We start from the raw sequence: 17,296 nt of genomic DNA, 5'->3' as shown, positions 1-17,296 counted from the left end.
AAAACTGACAAGGTCCACATATGTTCAGAAAGGCTTTCATGTTGCTTAAACCTTTATGCTTGAGAAACATAATTACTGATTAAGATAGTTAATAGTTCTGGCAGATCCTGCCACAATTTGAAAGATCTGTGAAGATAGGACCATAGCCTGAGGAGTCAGATATATATTTCTGGATAAGTGAGCAGAGCATACCTTTCAAGCTCAAGTGCATTGCTCTTTCTACCAGGATACTGACTGCAAAAGTTCCATCAAACTCAGCAGGGCCCTCCTGGGCCGGACAGACTCCAGTGGCAGTGCTATCGCAGGGGACCTGGGTGGAGGCAGGAGACTTCTGGTGGCCAGGTGGTGGAGAGAGCTGAATCTCATCATTCCTTCTGGGGGGTTGCTCAGACTCACTGTGGCTACTGCAGTCCATTGAGTCCAGCTCATGAGTGGGCTCAGGATATGGGGAAAGAGGAGAAAGAACCACATGAACTCGTAAGACGGCTCCTGAGAGGTTGGAAGCATTTCGTCCAAATAGAGGATACACACCTGCAAAAGGAGGGAGGAGAATCAGCCATGCCAGCAGACACCACGGACACTCTCAGACCGGGGAGGACACATCTACGACAGTGCTGATGGCCCTTTCTGTTTGGGTAGGCCTACGGGCCCCAAATACCAATTTGCAAAAAACCCTGCAAAGTTAGTATACAGTGGGAAAATTTTTACTCCCCCTCCTCCAAATATACACACTATTTCCAATAATGGAAAATAGTGAGAGCTCTGATTTGAAGCCAAAAGCAAATGACAACCAGGAAGAGCTATCGTGGAAGGGATTTATGTGCTGAGGGGCAACTAGACTTAGACGACTTCTGAAGCCCCTTCAAAGTCCAATACTTTTATGAAATCAGGAGTGGCCTGTCTTCTCTTCCACATGTTCCACTGACTCGTTCTTAGGCCTTCTTCTCATCAGGGAGCTGCCCTGATACTCAGAGTTTAGCCTGTTTCACCAACTAAATATGTTCTGGCAGTAGACCTGGAGATCATTTGTAAGGAAGAAGGACAGCGTGGCAGAGGAGGCAAGAAAGAAAAGTAAGGAATTAATATTTGTTGAGTGTTTTTCATGTGCCAGAATCTCAGAGGGGTTAGTAAGTGCCAAGATGACTTTTTCATTAAGGGGCAGATTTAAACCTAGGGATTTGAGCTTTCCTGGCTTGCTGGATGTTAACATGAGATTTTATTTATAAAGTAGAAGGTACTAATAGTTCTTTCAGAATCTCAAAGTTTGCTTCATTAGAATCAATTCAGGAAAACAGAGTTAATGGATTCACAGATAGCAGTAAGATGGAACCTTTCCTGTCTTCTTCTATTTTTAGGTAACCTGTTTTCTTTCACGCAATGAATAAATTATGAATATCACAAGCAGAAACTAAGGGCAAGTCACAGGAGGGAAGACACCAAAAACAACAGAGTTAAATCCTTATCCTCCAGAAACTTAACAGTAATTGGAAGGACGGTTGGATGGACTGACTGACTCACTCAGCAAATGCATCAAATGCCACACCTTATACAAAGCCCTTTTACAAGAGCATAAAAAGCTTAGACTGGTGGGATGTGGAGAAGTATGAGGTACATGGATGATCTTAAAAGTTAAATACCACCTTTGGTATCACTCAATAGAAAGAGGTACTTGTGTTTGAGTTCTGATCCTTAAATCCACATTCAGTGTCCCAAACCCACTTTCTTCAGCAGATGGGAGTGGGGAGAGGATGGGGGAGGTGAAGGGATTAGAAAGAGCAAATTAGTAGACACAATATAGTCATGGGGATATGAAATACAGTATGAGGAATATAATCAACAATGTTGTAAAGATTATGTGGGTGCCAGGTGGGCACTGGACACTGGACTTAGCAATGGCATCACGTCATAGACTGTTTAGATGCATAACCGATGCGCTGTACAACGGAGGCTGAAGTAGAATCATGTTGTTTGTCAACCAAAAGTGTGTGTGTGTGTGTGTGTGTGTAGTCACGGGAAGAGAAGTATAGTATAAGGAAGACAGTCAATAGTATTAGAACAGTTATATAAGATGTCAGAGGGGTAGTAGCTTTGGGGAGGGCGGTTATCACTTTGTGAGGGGTGTAAATGTCTAGCTGTTATGTTGCTTTGTACACCTGAAACTAACAACAACAACAAAAGTCTGTCTTTATGAACTTTAGTTCAAGTGAGCAATGCTCACTTCAAGGCCCTTTTTTGCAATCTCTAAGGTGACTCTAAGCCACCAGCCCAGATAAAACAGGGCACATGGAATTTGATGAGCTGCTCAATAGAGCCAGACTTACACCTGCTGGGTCCAGCGAGAACCAGAGAACCTGGGATGATCACCCAGATACTCAGTTCTCCTCCTTCCGAGGGCGACCTGCTCAACAACATGGTCAGAGCACAAGGCTAACAACTAAAATTGGGTTGTGACTTTGTTTCTTCAACTGCATGGCGAGAGTGGGAAATAACTAACCTTACAGGAATGTTATGGTGAATAAATAGCATGTTTGTAAAAAAATCTGGTCTGGCCATCTCCTATTCATTCTGCACTATAGTTGCTACACTTATTTTCTTGTATGCAAAGCTATGTCACTCTTCTATTCAGAACTCGTTATAATTGTTTTCCATAGCTCAGAATAAAGTCCAAACTCTTCTTCTTAGAAGCAGCCTTCAATGTAGTAGTTGTCTCGTCCACCTGTCTGGCTTCATCTCCCATCATTTCCCAACCTGCGTAATTTAGGATCCTGCAGAACCAAATTACTTATCGTGCCTAAAACGTATCAAACTGCTTCTTGCCTCTGTCTTCACACATGCTGTTCCCTTTTAAAATATCCTTCTCTCCCCCTTTTCTTGGCTTTTTCCTCAATCCTTTGAAACTCGAGTCCCGTTCCCTAAGATGCTGTCCTTTAAACCAAGAGATGCTACGTCCTTGTGCTCATAGCACCCCTGAAAAAACCTTCCTCCCAGCTCTTATGCTTCGCTGTAACTGTTTACTTGCTACTCTGTTGTCCCATTAGACTATAAACTTATTCAGGTCAAGGACTATTTCTTACTCATCATTGAATCCCCAGAGGCAAGTACATGTACCAAGTATTGAACAAATGTTTGAAGAAAAGTACCTAGTACATAATGCCAATTGCAAAATGTTATCTTTTTCCTTTCTACACTGTGAACCAATTTATTACTGTTTAGATTTTCTTCATGATTCCAAGATGTGCTGACCAGAAAGCACATCCTAATTTCATTAGCAGGTATGCTTTTCAGTGTATATAAAAAACTAGCATTCTAGATTATCATACAGGCTCGCCTACATGTGGATAAAGGGAGTCCCCTAAAGTCACTCATTATATTACACATGGTAACTGAGTACTTACAAGGTTGTAGGCACTATGTTAGGTGGAAAAATCGGATACATTTGGATGTACGTTAACACTACAAGTTCACCCAGTTCTTAGAGCTGTGGCGGTCCCACCAAGGTATACTGTCTCTAGGGAATGCCCCTTTTTAAGCAGCCAGCAAACCTTTCTTTGGAAATCTCTTTAGTTACGATAAGCATTACTAAATTACCATTAACCTGTTAGCACACAATAATGGAAAGAACACTTACTAGCCTGTGACCCTGGACAGTTACCCAGCCTCTCTGAGCCTCCATTTTCATGACTGTGAAATGGGTCTGATACCTCTCTCACAGGATTGCTGAGAGGATCAAATAAAATCATGCCTGAAAGCATGTCTCACACAGCATGTGTCACAGAGCATGTGCTCAAAGCACAAGAGCTGAGGCTGGGTCTTCACTTACCGCTGACAGTTAGTGTCCTTGCTGTCCTCTCTCCAAGTCTGGCCAGGTCCACATAGGCGGAGCCAATCCAGCTGTCCGTTTGGTGGGGCCTCTCCACACTGTCATTGCCATAAGCCCGCCACACTTGGATCTCTAATCTCTCCTCCCTGAAGTACCAAAGCAGTGAAGGGCCCCTAGTGACTTCTGCTCTTTTGGATGCCTTAAAAGTGACCATGACCTGCTTTTTGTCTGTAGATTCCTTAGGCTTCTTAAGAGGGGTCCAAAAGCCTTCATGATCATACAGCTTGTAGCGGAGGTAGAAATATGTGCTCTTGTGAATGTGCTTCTGGCCGGCAAGCAGCACGCAATGGATGGGCAGCCAGAGCCGCGGTGTGGCGATGGTGATAGTGGCTGGCTGTGCTGGCTCCTCTCCGTCCATCTTGACAAGATCCTTCAGGTTCTTCTCAAAGCTCCAGCCTAACAGCTCAGCCGCTTCCAACACCCGCTCTCTGTCTCCAGGATGGGTGAAGGAAACTGAAAGCTCTAGACCACCCACAATCTTCTGCATGAGCTCCAAGCCGTGAGGCACGACCCCATCTTCTGGTAAAATGACAGGATACCATCCTGTGATCCCTTATGGGAGAAAAGATGTTCAATTATTGTCTTAAAAGTAAAAAGACTGACCCACTTTCCAGCCCAGAGCCACCATCACCTTGGCTCAAGACAGAACAGAAAACATATGTTCGCAGTGCATTGTCGTTGTTTCATCTGACCCCTGAAAGGTAATGAGAGCAGGTGGAAGAACAGAGGCGAGGAGCTGGAAGACGGGGATTCTCTCCCTGGCTCAGCCGCAAACCAGTCGTTCAGTCTGGATAAGCCATTAATTTCTCTTAGCCTTCGTTTCCTTACTTGACAAATGGGAAAATGAGTGCTGATCTTGCCTACCAGACAAAGTTGTTAAGATCATCAAATGAGATACTGGTTTGAGAAGAGCTTTCAAAGAGAAGTGCTATTAAAAAAATGTGAAATGTTATTGTGGTGCTATGAGTACAATCAAAAAGGCAAGAAACATGAAATCAGGAAATCTGGTGTCTAGTCCCAGGTCCTCCACCAAGGCACTGCCACGTAGTGAACATATACCAAGGACTAGGCACTAGATTTCAAAGTAGTAACAGCTACTCTGCTGAGTATTTACTATGTGTCAGATATTCTCCTAGTGTTTAGTAATATGTATTACTTCATTTAATTCTCCTGATAACCCTGTGAAGTGCTGAGAATTAAGTGGGACAAGAACCTGTACTTTACAGAAGAGAAAATGGAAATCCAGAGACCTGCCCAAGTTATCACAGCCACCGAGTGGCAGAGCTAGGGTTTGAACCTGGGTCTCGCTGGCTCCAAAGCCTACACTCCACCTACAATAGGGTCACAATATCTTATCTGAAACCCTTAGGGCCAGATTTGTTTCTGAATTTAGGATTTTTCAGATTTTAGAAAGGTGATATGGTATATAAAGTGAATATTATATAACAGTCAGTGATTATAACAGTCAGAGTTGGTAAACTTACTCTGTAAAAGGCCAGACAGGAAATATTTTAGGCTTTTGGGTCATATGGTCTCTGTTGCAATTACTCATCTATGCTGCTGTAGTGAGAAAGTGGCCACAGACAATATGTAAATGAATGTCCATAATGTGTTCCAACCAAACTTTATACAATCAGGGTGACTTAAGGCATAATTAAAGACTAAACAGTCTGTCAGTTGAGGTCAGATTTGGCTGCTTAATGAGTTAATAAAAAACTTCCGATTTTCTGACCTTTTTGGATTTCACAATTATGTAAAACAAACTGTGGATTGGTACAATAATATTCACAGCAGTTTTCTGAGAAAGGTTCCATTAATTATACTTTATAGGTGAGAAGATTAAGACTTATTGAAATTAATTTGCCAAAGGTCACGTAAGGCTTTCTGACTTTTGGAAAAGGTATAATTTTCTGGGCCTTCCTATTTTTCATCCGTTGAATAAGGAGGATGAATATGTTGATCTCTAAGACTCCTCTGGCTTGGCCAGTATAAGCACCTATGGCCTTAGCTTTAATAACTCCTCCTCCCTGAGTATTAATTTCCCCACGGCCTAGTAGTGGTTCTTAACAATTTTTGGTGACAGACCTTTACGGCTCTAATGAAAGCTACTATCTCCAGAAAAATGCAGAAATGCACATACACATAACATTTCACACCATTTCAGCACTTAAGAACTGCTAGATGATTCTATAATTGAGATTATCGGCAGGAGGAAAGAAAATAGAATGTTCACTTTAGAATACTCTGAAAACAAAGGTAAATGATGTATCCCAAACTGTCTAAAAGGTTTTATTTCCAAGGGGTTAAATTTGATTTGTAGAGATGGGACTTCCCAGATGGTGCCCGTTGCCTGACAAACTCTGTAGTAAGTTTCAGAAGGAAACTGAGCTTTCCTGTGTGCCTCGCCCCATGCCAAGATCCTTTACATGTGTAATTCCATGGAGTGGTTCAGTAATCTTGCAAAGTAGACCTTATTGTTTCCATTTTTACAGATGAGGAAACTATGAATCTGAGAGACGAAATGACTTTTTCTAGATCACTAACAGTAAGTGACAGAAGTGAGACTTAAATCCTCTATCAAGTTGCACAGACTTCTCTCTGGCAGGCATATCGTACCTGTTTATTAGAGTACTGCTCAAATTTCAATTTATAATTAAACTTGGGAGATGTGTGACAGAATTTTGTAAACTAGATTACACAATCCTAGGGAGGAAAACGGGCAAGAGAAGCAAAACAAACATTAACTGAGTGCCTACTATGTATCAAGTACTTTATCTATCCTGTTTAGTCAATTCCTACCTTGTAGACTTGTCAGGATTCACTGTCTCCATCCAGGAGCTAAGAAAACTGGGGCTGAGAGAGGTCATAATCACTTTGTCAAGGTCACCAAGCTAGTAATAAGTAGGAGGAGACCAATATTTCCCAACTGCCTTGGTGGTTGTGTCTTCACCTCTTACCTTTATTCCCTCTTTAGTGAGAAAGGAGAGTATAATGAAAGAGAATGGGCAAAGCTAGATTTGATTTTCAGTACTGCCACTCACTAACTGTGTGGTTCTGGCAAATCACTTAACCTCTGTGAACCTAAGTTTTCTCATCTGTCAAAGAAAAGAATAACATCCTGTATCTCTGCCAGGCAGGGTTATCACAAGGCTCAAACAAGTTCTAAGAAAACATTTCACCAAGTGCTATATAATGTAATGGATACCGCTGTATTTATTATTTGCAGCATCATCATCATCTTTCCTAGAATAAGATGACAGTACAATGTTTTGAGCTTCTTTGCTTTATCAGAAGAACTTTGATATGATTAGGAGAGGTCTTCAAATGCTTTTGGGAAAACTTGTGAGGTAACTGGGGGAGAATTTAGCGGCATGTATTAAGGGGTCGTGTTTCCTTTTGCATATCTTGCAAGGGAGCCAGACAAGATGATCTCTTGCAGGAAAGTGAATGGGAAAGGGTAGGATTAGAATAATCTACAGTCCTTACCAGATCTCTTGACTAGCAGCTCTTTTGTCGGAACCTTTACTACTCCGAGCAGATACTCTCTGAATGACTGGATACTGGTTATATCACTGGCTGTCAGAACAAACAAAAAAAGAGAAATTCTTTGGTGGTTTACTGACCAAAGAGTTTATACTTACATATATTCACATAACCCTCCATATATACTCGCTAAATCTCCGTGTTGGAAGATGCATTAGAGATCATCTTACTCCAGTCAAAGCTTAAATGCCCTCTAAATCATTTTTAATTAAATCATTAGTTGTGTGTGTGTGTGTGTGTGTAAATATAATTTTAAATCATTTAATTTTGAAAAAAATTCAGGCATACAGAAAAGCTTCAAGAATATGACAATGAACTTCTATATACGCTTCAGCTAGATTCACCTAGTAACATCTTGACACATTTGCTTTCTCTCTCTCTACATTCTCTCTCACACACATACACACACAATACATATTCTACTTATTTTTGCTATATACTTCAAAAGTAAGCTGCCGAGAATATGACCCTTCACCCCTGAATACTTCAGCATGTATCTCCTAGGAAGGCTATAACATTCAACACAGAGCCCCTTTTAATTCTAGTTGTGATGAGTCATTTCGTGCTCACCTGACTTGGTATCTTCATGATAAATAGCACAAGTGACCTCTGCAAACTCTAACAGCTCTGCCAGGAAACAGGCCTCTCCACTGCAGTGCTGAGTTACTAAGTTACACGAGAACTCGGCATGATGGGAGAACTCAGGGCAGAAGGTACAGGCCACAGGGCGGGTTTGGCGCTGTTCTGTCTTGGGCAGGAAGGACAGATGAATGGTGACAAAGGCATTGACCCCAACTGTAGCACTGAACTGGAGAGAGGGCTCCTGCTCAGCCAAAGCCCTGTAGGGGAGAAGGGTGGGAAGGAGAAGAAGGTAATATCAGAAATCAGCTTGACTGCCTAGAAAACATTTCTCCCATGCTTTTGGCAGTGCCACAGTGTGCTCTCAGTAATCTGGCTATCAGCGTGTGTGTGCATGGGGGTGGGAAGAGAACATTCATCTGTCTACCAAAGTGTCACTCCAAGGACACTCCATTGTACTGTCAACGCCTTTCAGTCAAAGACAACCAGGAACCAATTGTAGTTGAACAAGTTGGGCTTACTGTCCATTGCAATGAGGGAGAACACACACCCTAGGGAATCATGGGGCATCTTAGTAAGAAGGTATCAGAAAGGACTTATAGCACTCGGTTCATGTTACGTGATTTGAAGGAGTGTTCGAGGACGCTGTTAATGAATCTTACCTAGAAGGAGGGAAGACTAGAATAAGGTTAAAACTGTAATTTGTAAAGCAGCAGCAATCACTCACGTTAGCCACGGTGGAGGAATGCTGGGTATTCTGTGGTTTTCATAATGACCTTTTTTGGTTTGTGCTCACACAAGACTATGGCATTGTCTTATTTTTGTCTCACTTGAGCATGGTCACAGAGCAGCCTTGTCAGAGGCTGGGGTTCTGTGAGATCGTTTATGCTCAACAGGAAAACACCAAAGCCTAGCTATGAGTGGCAAATCAGTTCCCAGATGTCGAGGGCCGCTTTTCTCTTTCTCAGTACAGATGTTCCACAATGTACAGACAAAATCTGCCCACCTTTAAGTGATACTCATAAAGAGTAGTCATATCTTTTGTGTGTGGGTATGAGACAAACTTCCTGACCCCAAATTCCCCAACGGTATAAAATTGACATTTAAGCAAAGAGGTCGCCTCCTTTTGAAGCCAACTTTAGGGTTCCTTCCTCTAAAATTCTTACTATTTTTGGTATATACATCAGTAGAGGAGTTATACACATTTGGGTTTGAATCCTGGCCACACATTTACTGTGCGCCCATGGACAAGTTATGCAGCCTCTTTCAAGTTTCAGTTTCCTATTCGCCAAAATGAGGAAAGTATAAGGATACAATAGATACAAAAGGTGTGTATCCTTTAGTATCTGTTGCAATTTCATTTTCTAAAGAAATTAATCCAAAATGATCATTAACGGTAGATTGGTATCTATCCATACAACAGCATACTATGAAATATATATTACGCCTAGGAAAAAATAAGATGGAAATAAATCAGATGTTAGCAGTGGCTAAAAAATAAGGATAAACTACTCAGTGTTGTAAAAAATTAGAATAGATAATATAGAGTGCCAAAAAAATGTATACACATTTTAAGAAAGGATACAGCTGTATTAAAATGGTAATACTCAATATATACCGATAACAAAAGATGAACACAAGTCATGTGTATACATTTTTTTGGCACCCCTGGTATACACAAAGCAGAGAACCTGCCTATGGGCAGTAAAAAGACTCTTACCAGGGAACTCTCAGAGATGGCAGTGATATGACAGAAAAGTTTGGGCCCCAACTTGGTCTGTATTCATTCGTTCAATAATTACTTGCTGAGCGTCTGCCGTAGGTGTTATGCACTGGGTTCAAAGCTAGATATACTGTAGTAAGATAACCATAATTTCCTACCCTCATGGAACTTAAAAACCGGTGGCTATGTCCAAGGAACTTTCTACTCACTCTCAGTTAAAGATCAGGTGAGTCAGAAGACTCAAGTGAATAAGAAAGAAGTGCCTTCTTTACATAGACACTGAAAATGTATTTCAGGACGACCACTGGCACATAAATGAAGGTTGGTGTCTTCTGGTGAGAGAGGCTTTAATTCACAGCACCTGCTATCTTGATACCAGAGCGACGATTCAAAGGAGGAAGCTTAGAACACCAAGAATTCCTCTCTTCAATATAAAACTTATTTCTCATTTTACTACATTCTAATGGCTAATAAAAGTAACATTAATTATCTATACAAATGGAAGTAATCACAAAAACCCATATATTGGTATAGAAGTTGGTCGTTTATAAAGCGACTTTATATTTGTTCATGTTTACAGTAATCCTTAGAAAATCAGGGGAGGTGTTCATAATTTCCATTTTCAGATAAAGACACTCTGAAAGCTAAAGAAATTAGACCAAGATCATGCACAGCTAGTAGGAGACGGGTGGGACGAGAAGCCAATGGGTCCAATTTCTAGTGCTATTCTGTTTCCATCATACCACGCGTTGTCTCACATCCTGTGGAACTCTCCCAACCCACCAGAAGAATGTAGTATGAGACTGGCCTGGCTTCTCGCCCTTCCTTCTTGAAAATGTAACACAGACCCAATGTGGGACTGACAACAAACTGCTTGCCGTACAATCTGAACTTCCTCACAGGTCCCCAGAGAAAGGGACGACTGAGTTTCTTATCTATTATTCAGTCTCTTTCAGATCTACTGAGCATCTAAATTCCAAGTCCTTCTCTGCCAATTAAATTTAATACCATATTTAAGAATTCTGACCTTGGCTGGGTCTTACAAAGAACAGGTACTGTAGATACACAAGTTTCATGCCTCCAAGCCTTTGCATATAAGTTCTTCTCTGTGACCAGAATAATTTTCAGCTCTGTTAGGTATTTTGATAAGTCCGACTCTTCTTTCAAGACTCAGATTAAGAATTTTAAAGGACCTTGAATGCCAAGTTGAGCACATTGGACCTTATCCTGAGGACCAGTAGTCCCTAAAGTGGATTATATACAACCTAGGGGTTCATAGGGTAAACTATTTGGGCATAGGAAGAAAATACTAAAAATTATACATTTGTTATCTGATATATTAAAGTTTTACTACTCTGACATGTTTTTCTAATGTATATAATATATTAGTATAATAATACATGAAGATGATTTATACATTAATAAGTATATACATATTTGGAAAGTATGCTAAATTTTAATGTTTCTATTAATATGAATGCACAATTAAAATTAGGAGACCACTGCTATTGACAATGGAAAACCACCAGAAGTTTTAATGCGAGGGAGTGACATGATTTCAAAACTGCCATGGTATCAAGACTAAGATGTTGTCAGGCAATTATTGAAAAAGTCTAGTTAGAGAATTTAGTGAGGAAAAATATTAACTAAAATGAACATTTTATCAGCTGCTTCAGTGTCAGATCTCACACAGGCAGTAATTCAATTAGTTGTTCAGAGACTATGAAGTTATTGTTTAATCTAAGTTCCAAAGGAGAAAGTTAAGGCGCACTTGCTGCTTCTCTCTGGAACCCATGTCTGAAGGGAACTAGTTCGCAGCAGGAGCATGACCTAGTTCTCTTTCTTGCTGAACACCTGTTCTGTGCGGCGGGGAGGCGGGCACTGTCTGTGACTACAGGACCTCGCGGAGGAAAACTCATGCATGTAAATAACTTCAACAGAGTGATATGTGCTGCAGCCAAGATGCTAGTAGACAAAGGACAAAGCACCAATTCGGCCTACATGCAGGAAGAGATAAAGGCAGGCTGCAAAGGAGCTGCAAAGTATTGAAAGAAAATAGGACTTTGTTTAGTGGACAAAAGGAAGAACAACCAAGGTAGAGAGAAATATGAGCAAACACCCAAAGGAGGTAAAGAGGGCCATGCTGTTTATATACAGAACTAGTGTTCCAGGCAGAGACAACAGCAAGACAAAGCCTGAGAGGAAAAGAACTTGGTGTGTACAGAAGCACTAAGAAGGCCAGTGGCTAGAGTGGAGTGTGCAGAGGGGAAGACTAACAGGAAGAGATGAGTTTACAAAGATAATGGGGTCAGATCAGTGGAGTCTTACCACCACCTTAGGGAGGCTGGCTTTTACTCTGAATGACATGGAAAGTCATTGGTGGGTTTTTACACAGAAGTGTGTCAAGATCTGACTTAAGTTTCCACAGGATCACTGGCTTCTGTATTGAGAACAGACTCGAAGGGGAACAAGCTGGAAAAACAGAAGGTGGCTCCAGAGACAGAACATGAGATTACAGAAGAGTTGTAGTGATTGGTCCTGGCATGGTTTCAGGGTGGAGGGTACGACTGCAAGTGGTTAAGTAGGGTAGAGGATAAAGTTGTTGGACGAGGTCAAGGAACTAAGTGGCTAATAACAGTTAAAATATTATAGCAAAGCTTGCAAGTGATTTATTCACTTATGTTCTTATATGCTTTCTTAAGAGAAAAGGAAAAAAGCAGAGTTGTGGTTAACAAACTGGAAGTTGTACACAAGAAAGTTTTGTGGGATGGCTGGATTGCTCAGTTGGTTAGAGCGTGTGCTCTTAACAACAAGGTTGTGGTTCAATTCCCACATGGGATGGTGGGCTGCACCCCCTGCAACTAAGACTGAAAATGGCGACTGGACTTGGAGCTGAGCTGCGCCATCCACAGCTAGACTGAAGGACAACGACTTGACTTGGAGCTGATGGGCCCTGGAGAAGCACATTGTTACCCAATAAAATTGAAAAAAAAAAAAAAAAAGGAAGTTTTGTGTACCCGAGCACCGTGTATCTTGAGGACGGCAGCGGAAAACCGTTTGAGAATTGCGTTTCTGAGGCAGACTTACTTGGCTGCTGCTTGCAGACCACAGGCTCTGATAATCTGGACTGAGATGGAGACAGCGCGGGCAGCAAGAACTCCCTCTGCTGTCCTTGGAATACACCTGTACCTTAGGCCCACATCCAGTAAACCTGAAGCATGAGGACAAAAGGAAAAAAGATAGACAGGTGGCTTGGGAGAATTTCTTTTCTACTGAAGTCCAAGTCCTGGCCAGGAAGGAAGGAAGGGCGAGCATAAACATTATAATCCTAATGAAAAATAGGGGCTTTAGCAGTGAGAGAATCTGTCCATCATATTCAGAATCATATCATATTATTGTACTTTGGGATTAATAAAGGCAGAACAGAAGTTACTCTTTTCACTTTACATCCAAGAAACCATGGCTAAGAGATTCAATTGCCTGCCAAGATCATACAACTATCAGAGGCAGAACTTAATCCCCGAGTTTCTAAAATCCCAGTTATTTTTACGGAATTGAGATGGCCTCTAGCCATTTTTCTTTTTAAAGTTTTAAAAGGTTTTCATACCCCTATACTTCTATCACCCTCCTGCCACTACCACCTTAAACACCCTTAAAAAAAAAAAATTCTACTATCCCACTATCACATTTTAGGGAAAGCTTTAAGGAACGACAGAACAAGCTGATCAGTGAGGGTAAGGAAGAACAACTCATTCTTAACCACGGCAAGATAAACCCTTGTTTTGGCAGACACTCTCCAGCAAGCATGCACAGTAACTTGACTTAGGGGGCTAATCTCAGTTGTCTAGGATGTACTTGGGAGGGTAGGTCATCCTGCTAGATATAATTCAAAACTCCAAACTCTAATTAATTCAAATTCTAACTAATTCCTTCCAACTTTGAATCACTTCCTTTACAGTGAATTCCCAGTTTATGACTTTGAAAGGGAAAGACAAGCTCATCTTCAATTACCTGATGATTGGTTCCTCAGTTCCTTCCTGTTCTCAAGCCTGGGGGTTAAAGGGAGATTAAAGGTCTGTATTCCCACATCCTCACGGTGCTGCCTGGTGACCATGGCACAGATCCTCGATAATGGCAAGGTTCCTTTGGCAACCATCTGGTCTCTCACATTAGGATAATAGTATCTGTAAGCCACAAAGCACAAGCTGTCAGTTGGAAGAATTGGGTGGATGACTGATTCAGTCTGCCCAGGGATCAACTTTCAATATCTAGTTATCTTTGGAGCCTGATCTGTATTTGTGATATACAGCAGTGGTCGTGTCTGGCTGGTTTTACTGCCCAACAGGTGGAGAAGGAACGCCATAAATGATACCCTGTGTTCAGGACAAAGCCCGTCTTCCCACAGGTTTCTTTCTGAGGTAACTGCACCTGGCCTGGACCTCTGGGAGCAGCCACTCCTGAAAGCACCAATCCTGCCGTAGCACAAGTGCTTCTAAGTGGAGCAGTCCTAATCTTTTCTTTTGGCTTCAGACCCAAACCTCTCAAATTTGGAGGGGTAATGAGGACCTGTTAGTATCTACACTACTTCCCTCTCATGTCAAAACATCCCATTCTTGGGGCCGGCCCAGTGGCTCAGGAGGTTGGAGCTCCGAAGGCTGCCGGTTCGATTCCCACAAGGGTCAGTGGGCTCTCAACCACAAGGTTGCCGGTTCAACTCCTGGAGTCCCGCAAGGGATGGTGGGCTCTGCCCCCTGCAACTAGCAACGGCAACTGGACCTGGAAATGAGCTGCGCTCTCCACAACTAAGACTGAAAGGACAACTTGACTAGGAAAAAAGTCCTGGAAGTACACACTGTTCCCCAATAAAGTCCTGTTCTCCTTCCCCAATAAAATCTATATAAAAAAAAATCCCATTCTTAGATCACAAAGTTATCAAACCTAATTTCCACCTGATTCTGTTCAGGTAGTTTCTGGCAAGTGGATGGTACTTTTCCTTAAATCTGTTTCCTCTCCTTTTATTTATACTCTCTTAGCCATTTTAGTTGTTTTTTTCGGGGTGGGGATGCAAAGGGGGAGGGTAAACACTTGTTTTCATGCCATTAGGTTTCCTGCAATCTGCCAAAGTCTACGACATGAGTTAAGGGAAGGATGCTCTATGATTGTGTATTTCCTTCCTAGGTACGGGATTGGCTTCCCCACACTGTACCTGCACCAGACTTCAAAGTGGACTCCACCTCCAGGCACGAGCGCCTGTGCAGAGAAGGCACTGAGCAGGAGCCTTTGCACTGGAACCTCAGTTGGCAGCAGGAGAGAGTGATGGTGCTCACTATTAAAGATGGGATCTGGAACACAGAGTGTGGTTGCAGATCTGAAAGGCTTCAGACTGATTCCTGTGGAAAAGCAAAGTAATTCAGAATAATCCAACACATCATTTAGTGTTGTATATGCAGTAAGACAGTAGGTCAATATCCAGTATCATGCAATTTTACCCTCACGACAAAGAAAACAAAGCTGATATTACTCCTACTTCATAGATGAGGATATGGATACCCTGAGGTTACACAGTGAACCCAAACGTCTCAGAGCTAACAGGCCAGACCTGGAGCCAGAATCTGTATCTTCAGACTGTGTTACTCCTAACAGGTCCATTCCCTACTAGCTATGGTATTTAAGGTCTCATGATAGTACAGAAGAAATCCTTTGTTGGTGGACGATGAATGAGGGTTTCAATTTCTCCACATCCTTGCCAACATTTGTTAGTCTGTTTTTTTTTGAATTATAGCCACCTTAATGGATGTAAAGTGGTATCTCATTGTGGTTTTGATTTGCATTTCCCTAATGACTAATGATGTTAAGTATCTTTTCAAGTGCTATTGGCCACTTGTATGTCTGTGGAGAAATGTCTATTCAGATCTGTTGCATATTTTTAATTGGATTATCTTATTATTGATTTGTAAGAGTTCTTTATATATTCTGGATACAAGTCTGTTACTTGAACCTCAAAACTAACACTGGCAGCACTTCTGCAGGTATTTGCTGACATGCTCAGAATGGCAAAAATATTTGAATCACCCACTTGCTCATTCCAAGATGAAGTCAAAGAAGGCGACACTCTGCCTTCTTGTTTCCGCTCTCAGAAATGACCAGAAGACAGAGGTAGGGGAGAGTGTAGTGCAAAATGCTCTGGCTCTGGGGCCAGTTGGATGGGGCACAAATGCCAACCTTGGCACTTGCTAGTGAGGTGGCCTCAGTCATTCACACTTCTGAACCTTGTCTCTTTTGTAAAATAAAGAAAATCGAATCAATCAAGTTGTTTTGAGGATTTAAGATCATAAGCTCTGTGAGATATGTGCATGTATATATTAGGAACAATGGCTTAGTATTCTCTAATTCAGTGTTCTTGAAACCTTTATAGAATATAACTACTGTGGATAGTGAGAAACAACTGTATGTTTATAGATGGTAAGAGTGATAAGGCATATATATGATATAAGATGGGACAAGATGTAAATAATTGAGATAGATGTAGGTAAAGTGTATAGAGAAGTTCTTTTTTTTTTTTTAATTTTTATTGGGGAATATTGAGGAAGTGTGTTTCTCCAGGAACCATCAACTCCAAGTTGTTGTCCTTCAATCTAGCCCTGGAGGGCGCAGCTCAGCTCCAAGTCCAGTTGCCGCCCTCAATCTTAGTTGCAGGGGGCGCAGCACACCATCCCATGCAGGAATTGAACCGGCAACTTTGTTGAGAGCTCATGCTCTACCCAACTGAGCCATCCGGCCAACCCTATAGAGAAGTTCTTTGTAATAGTTTCACAACTTTCCCATACATTTGAAGTCAAATCACAATAAAAGTTCCCAAAAAATTTTTAAGAAAAGAAAAATAAACACTTAGGCTATCTCCTGTACTGCCCAGGTAAGACTACAGGGGAAAAAAAATTCCTCAGTATATCCAACGCAAGAACTATACAAGAATGAGGTGACCTAATCTTCCAAACCTACCATCTTCAAGGAACTCAGGTCCTTTTAGCACACCGGATTGCGAGCCTTGAACTGGAAAGTAGTATTGGATGTAACAATCTGCTTCTCCCCAGACTGTTGCCTGCAGAGGGGCTAGCCCTTTAACCTTTTCTATGTGAAGCTCAAAGTGGTGCTCCATCAATCCATTTCCTTGGTCCTTTGCCTAGTAAATAAAACAGAGAGACTGGTGAACTTTAAAGAGTAACTTGCTTGGAATATTCCTGCTTCCCTATGAAATCTGAGGATAGATGAAGAAATAAGCATAATTAACGAGCTGACACTAAAACAGATACTTAATTTTCATTGTATATAAATCTCACAAGTGCTCACTGTAATCAGATTAAGATGGATTTATTCTAGACTGTGAGACTGGGTCAATACTATGATATCCATAATTGTAATCTAGTACATTAATAAAAAGCAAAAAAATTACTATTTCAATAAAGGCTAAAAAGCCATTTGATAAAATTCAACATCTTTTCCTAATTCTCAGTACACTAAAATAGAAGGCTATTTCCTTTAATAGGATAAGGAACACATGTTTGAAGCAAACT

The 17,296-nt window shown here is 41.4% G+C and overlaps 1 protein-coding gene across 3 annotated transcripts in view; it reads right to left on the bottom strand.

Annotated features, from left to right (window-relative positions):
- C2CD3 (C2 domain containing 3 centriole elongation regulator) overlaps nt 1-17,296 on the bottom strand; it is a 114,242-nt gene that overhangs the window by 44,306 nt on the left and 52,640 nt on the right. For all 3 annotated transcript variants that reach the window (XM_074335778.2, XM_019744374.3, XM_088791577.1), the window contains exons 17-24: nt 16,725-16,905; nt 14,932-15,115; nt 13,737-13,909; nt 12,813-12,936; nt 7,994-8,262; nt 7,367-7,456; nt 3,821-4,432; nt 193-531 (exon numbers count right to left, since the gene is read on the bottom strand). In XM_074335778.2, coding sequence (XP_074191879.2) covers nt 193-531; nt 3,821-4,432; nt 7,367-7,456; nt 7,994-8,262; nt 12,813-12,936; nt 13,737-13,909; nt 14,932-15,115; nt 16,725-16,905 — 1,972 coding nt within the window. The remainder of the gene's footprint in view (nt 1-192; nt 532-3,820; nt 4,433-7,366; nt 7,457-7,993; nt 8,263-12,812; nt 12,937-13,736; nt 13,910-14,931; nt 15,116-16,724; nt 16,906-17,296) is intronic.

This window comes from Rhinolophus sinicus, chromosome 14 (assembly GCF_057876585.1).
Source record: "Rhinolophus sinicus isolate RSI-liver-muscle chromosome 14, RSI-T2T, whole genome shotgun sequence".
In the NCBI taxonomy this organism is placed as follows: Eukaryota; Metazoa; Chordata; class Mammalia; order Chiroptera; family Rhinolophidae; genus Rhinolophus; species Rhinolophus sinicus.
Note: the sequence above shows the minus strand (reverse complement) of the source record. Positions and strands in the feature narration are given on the sequence as shown.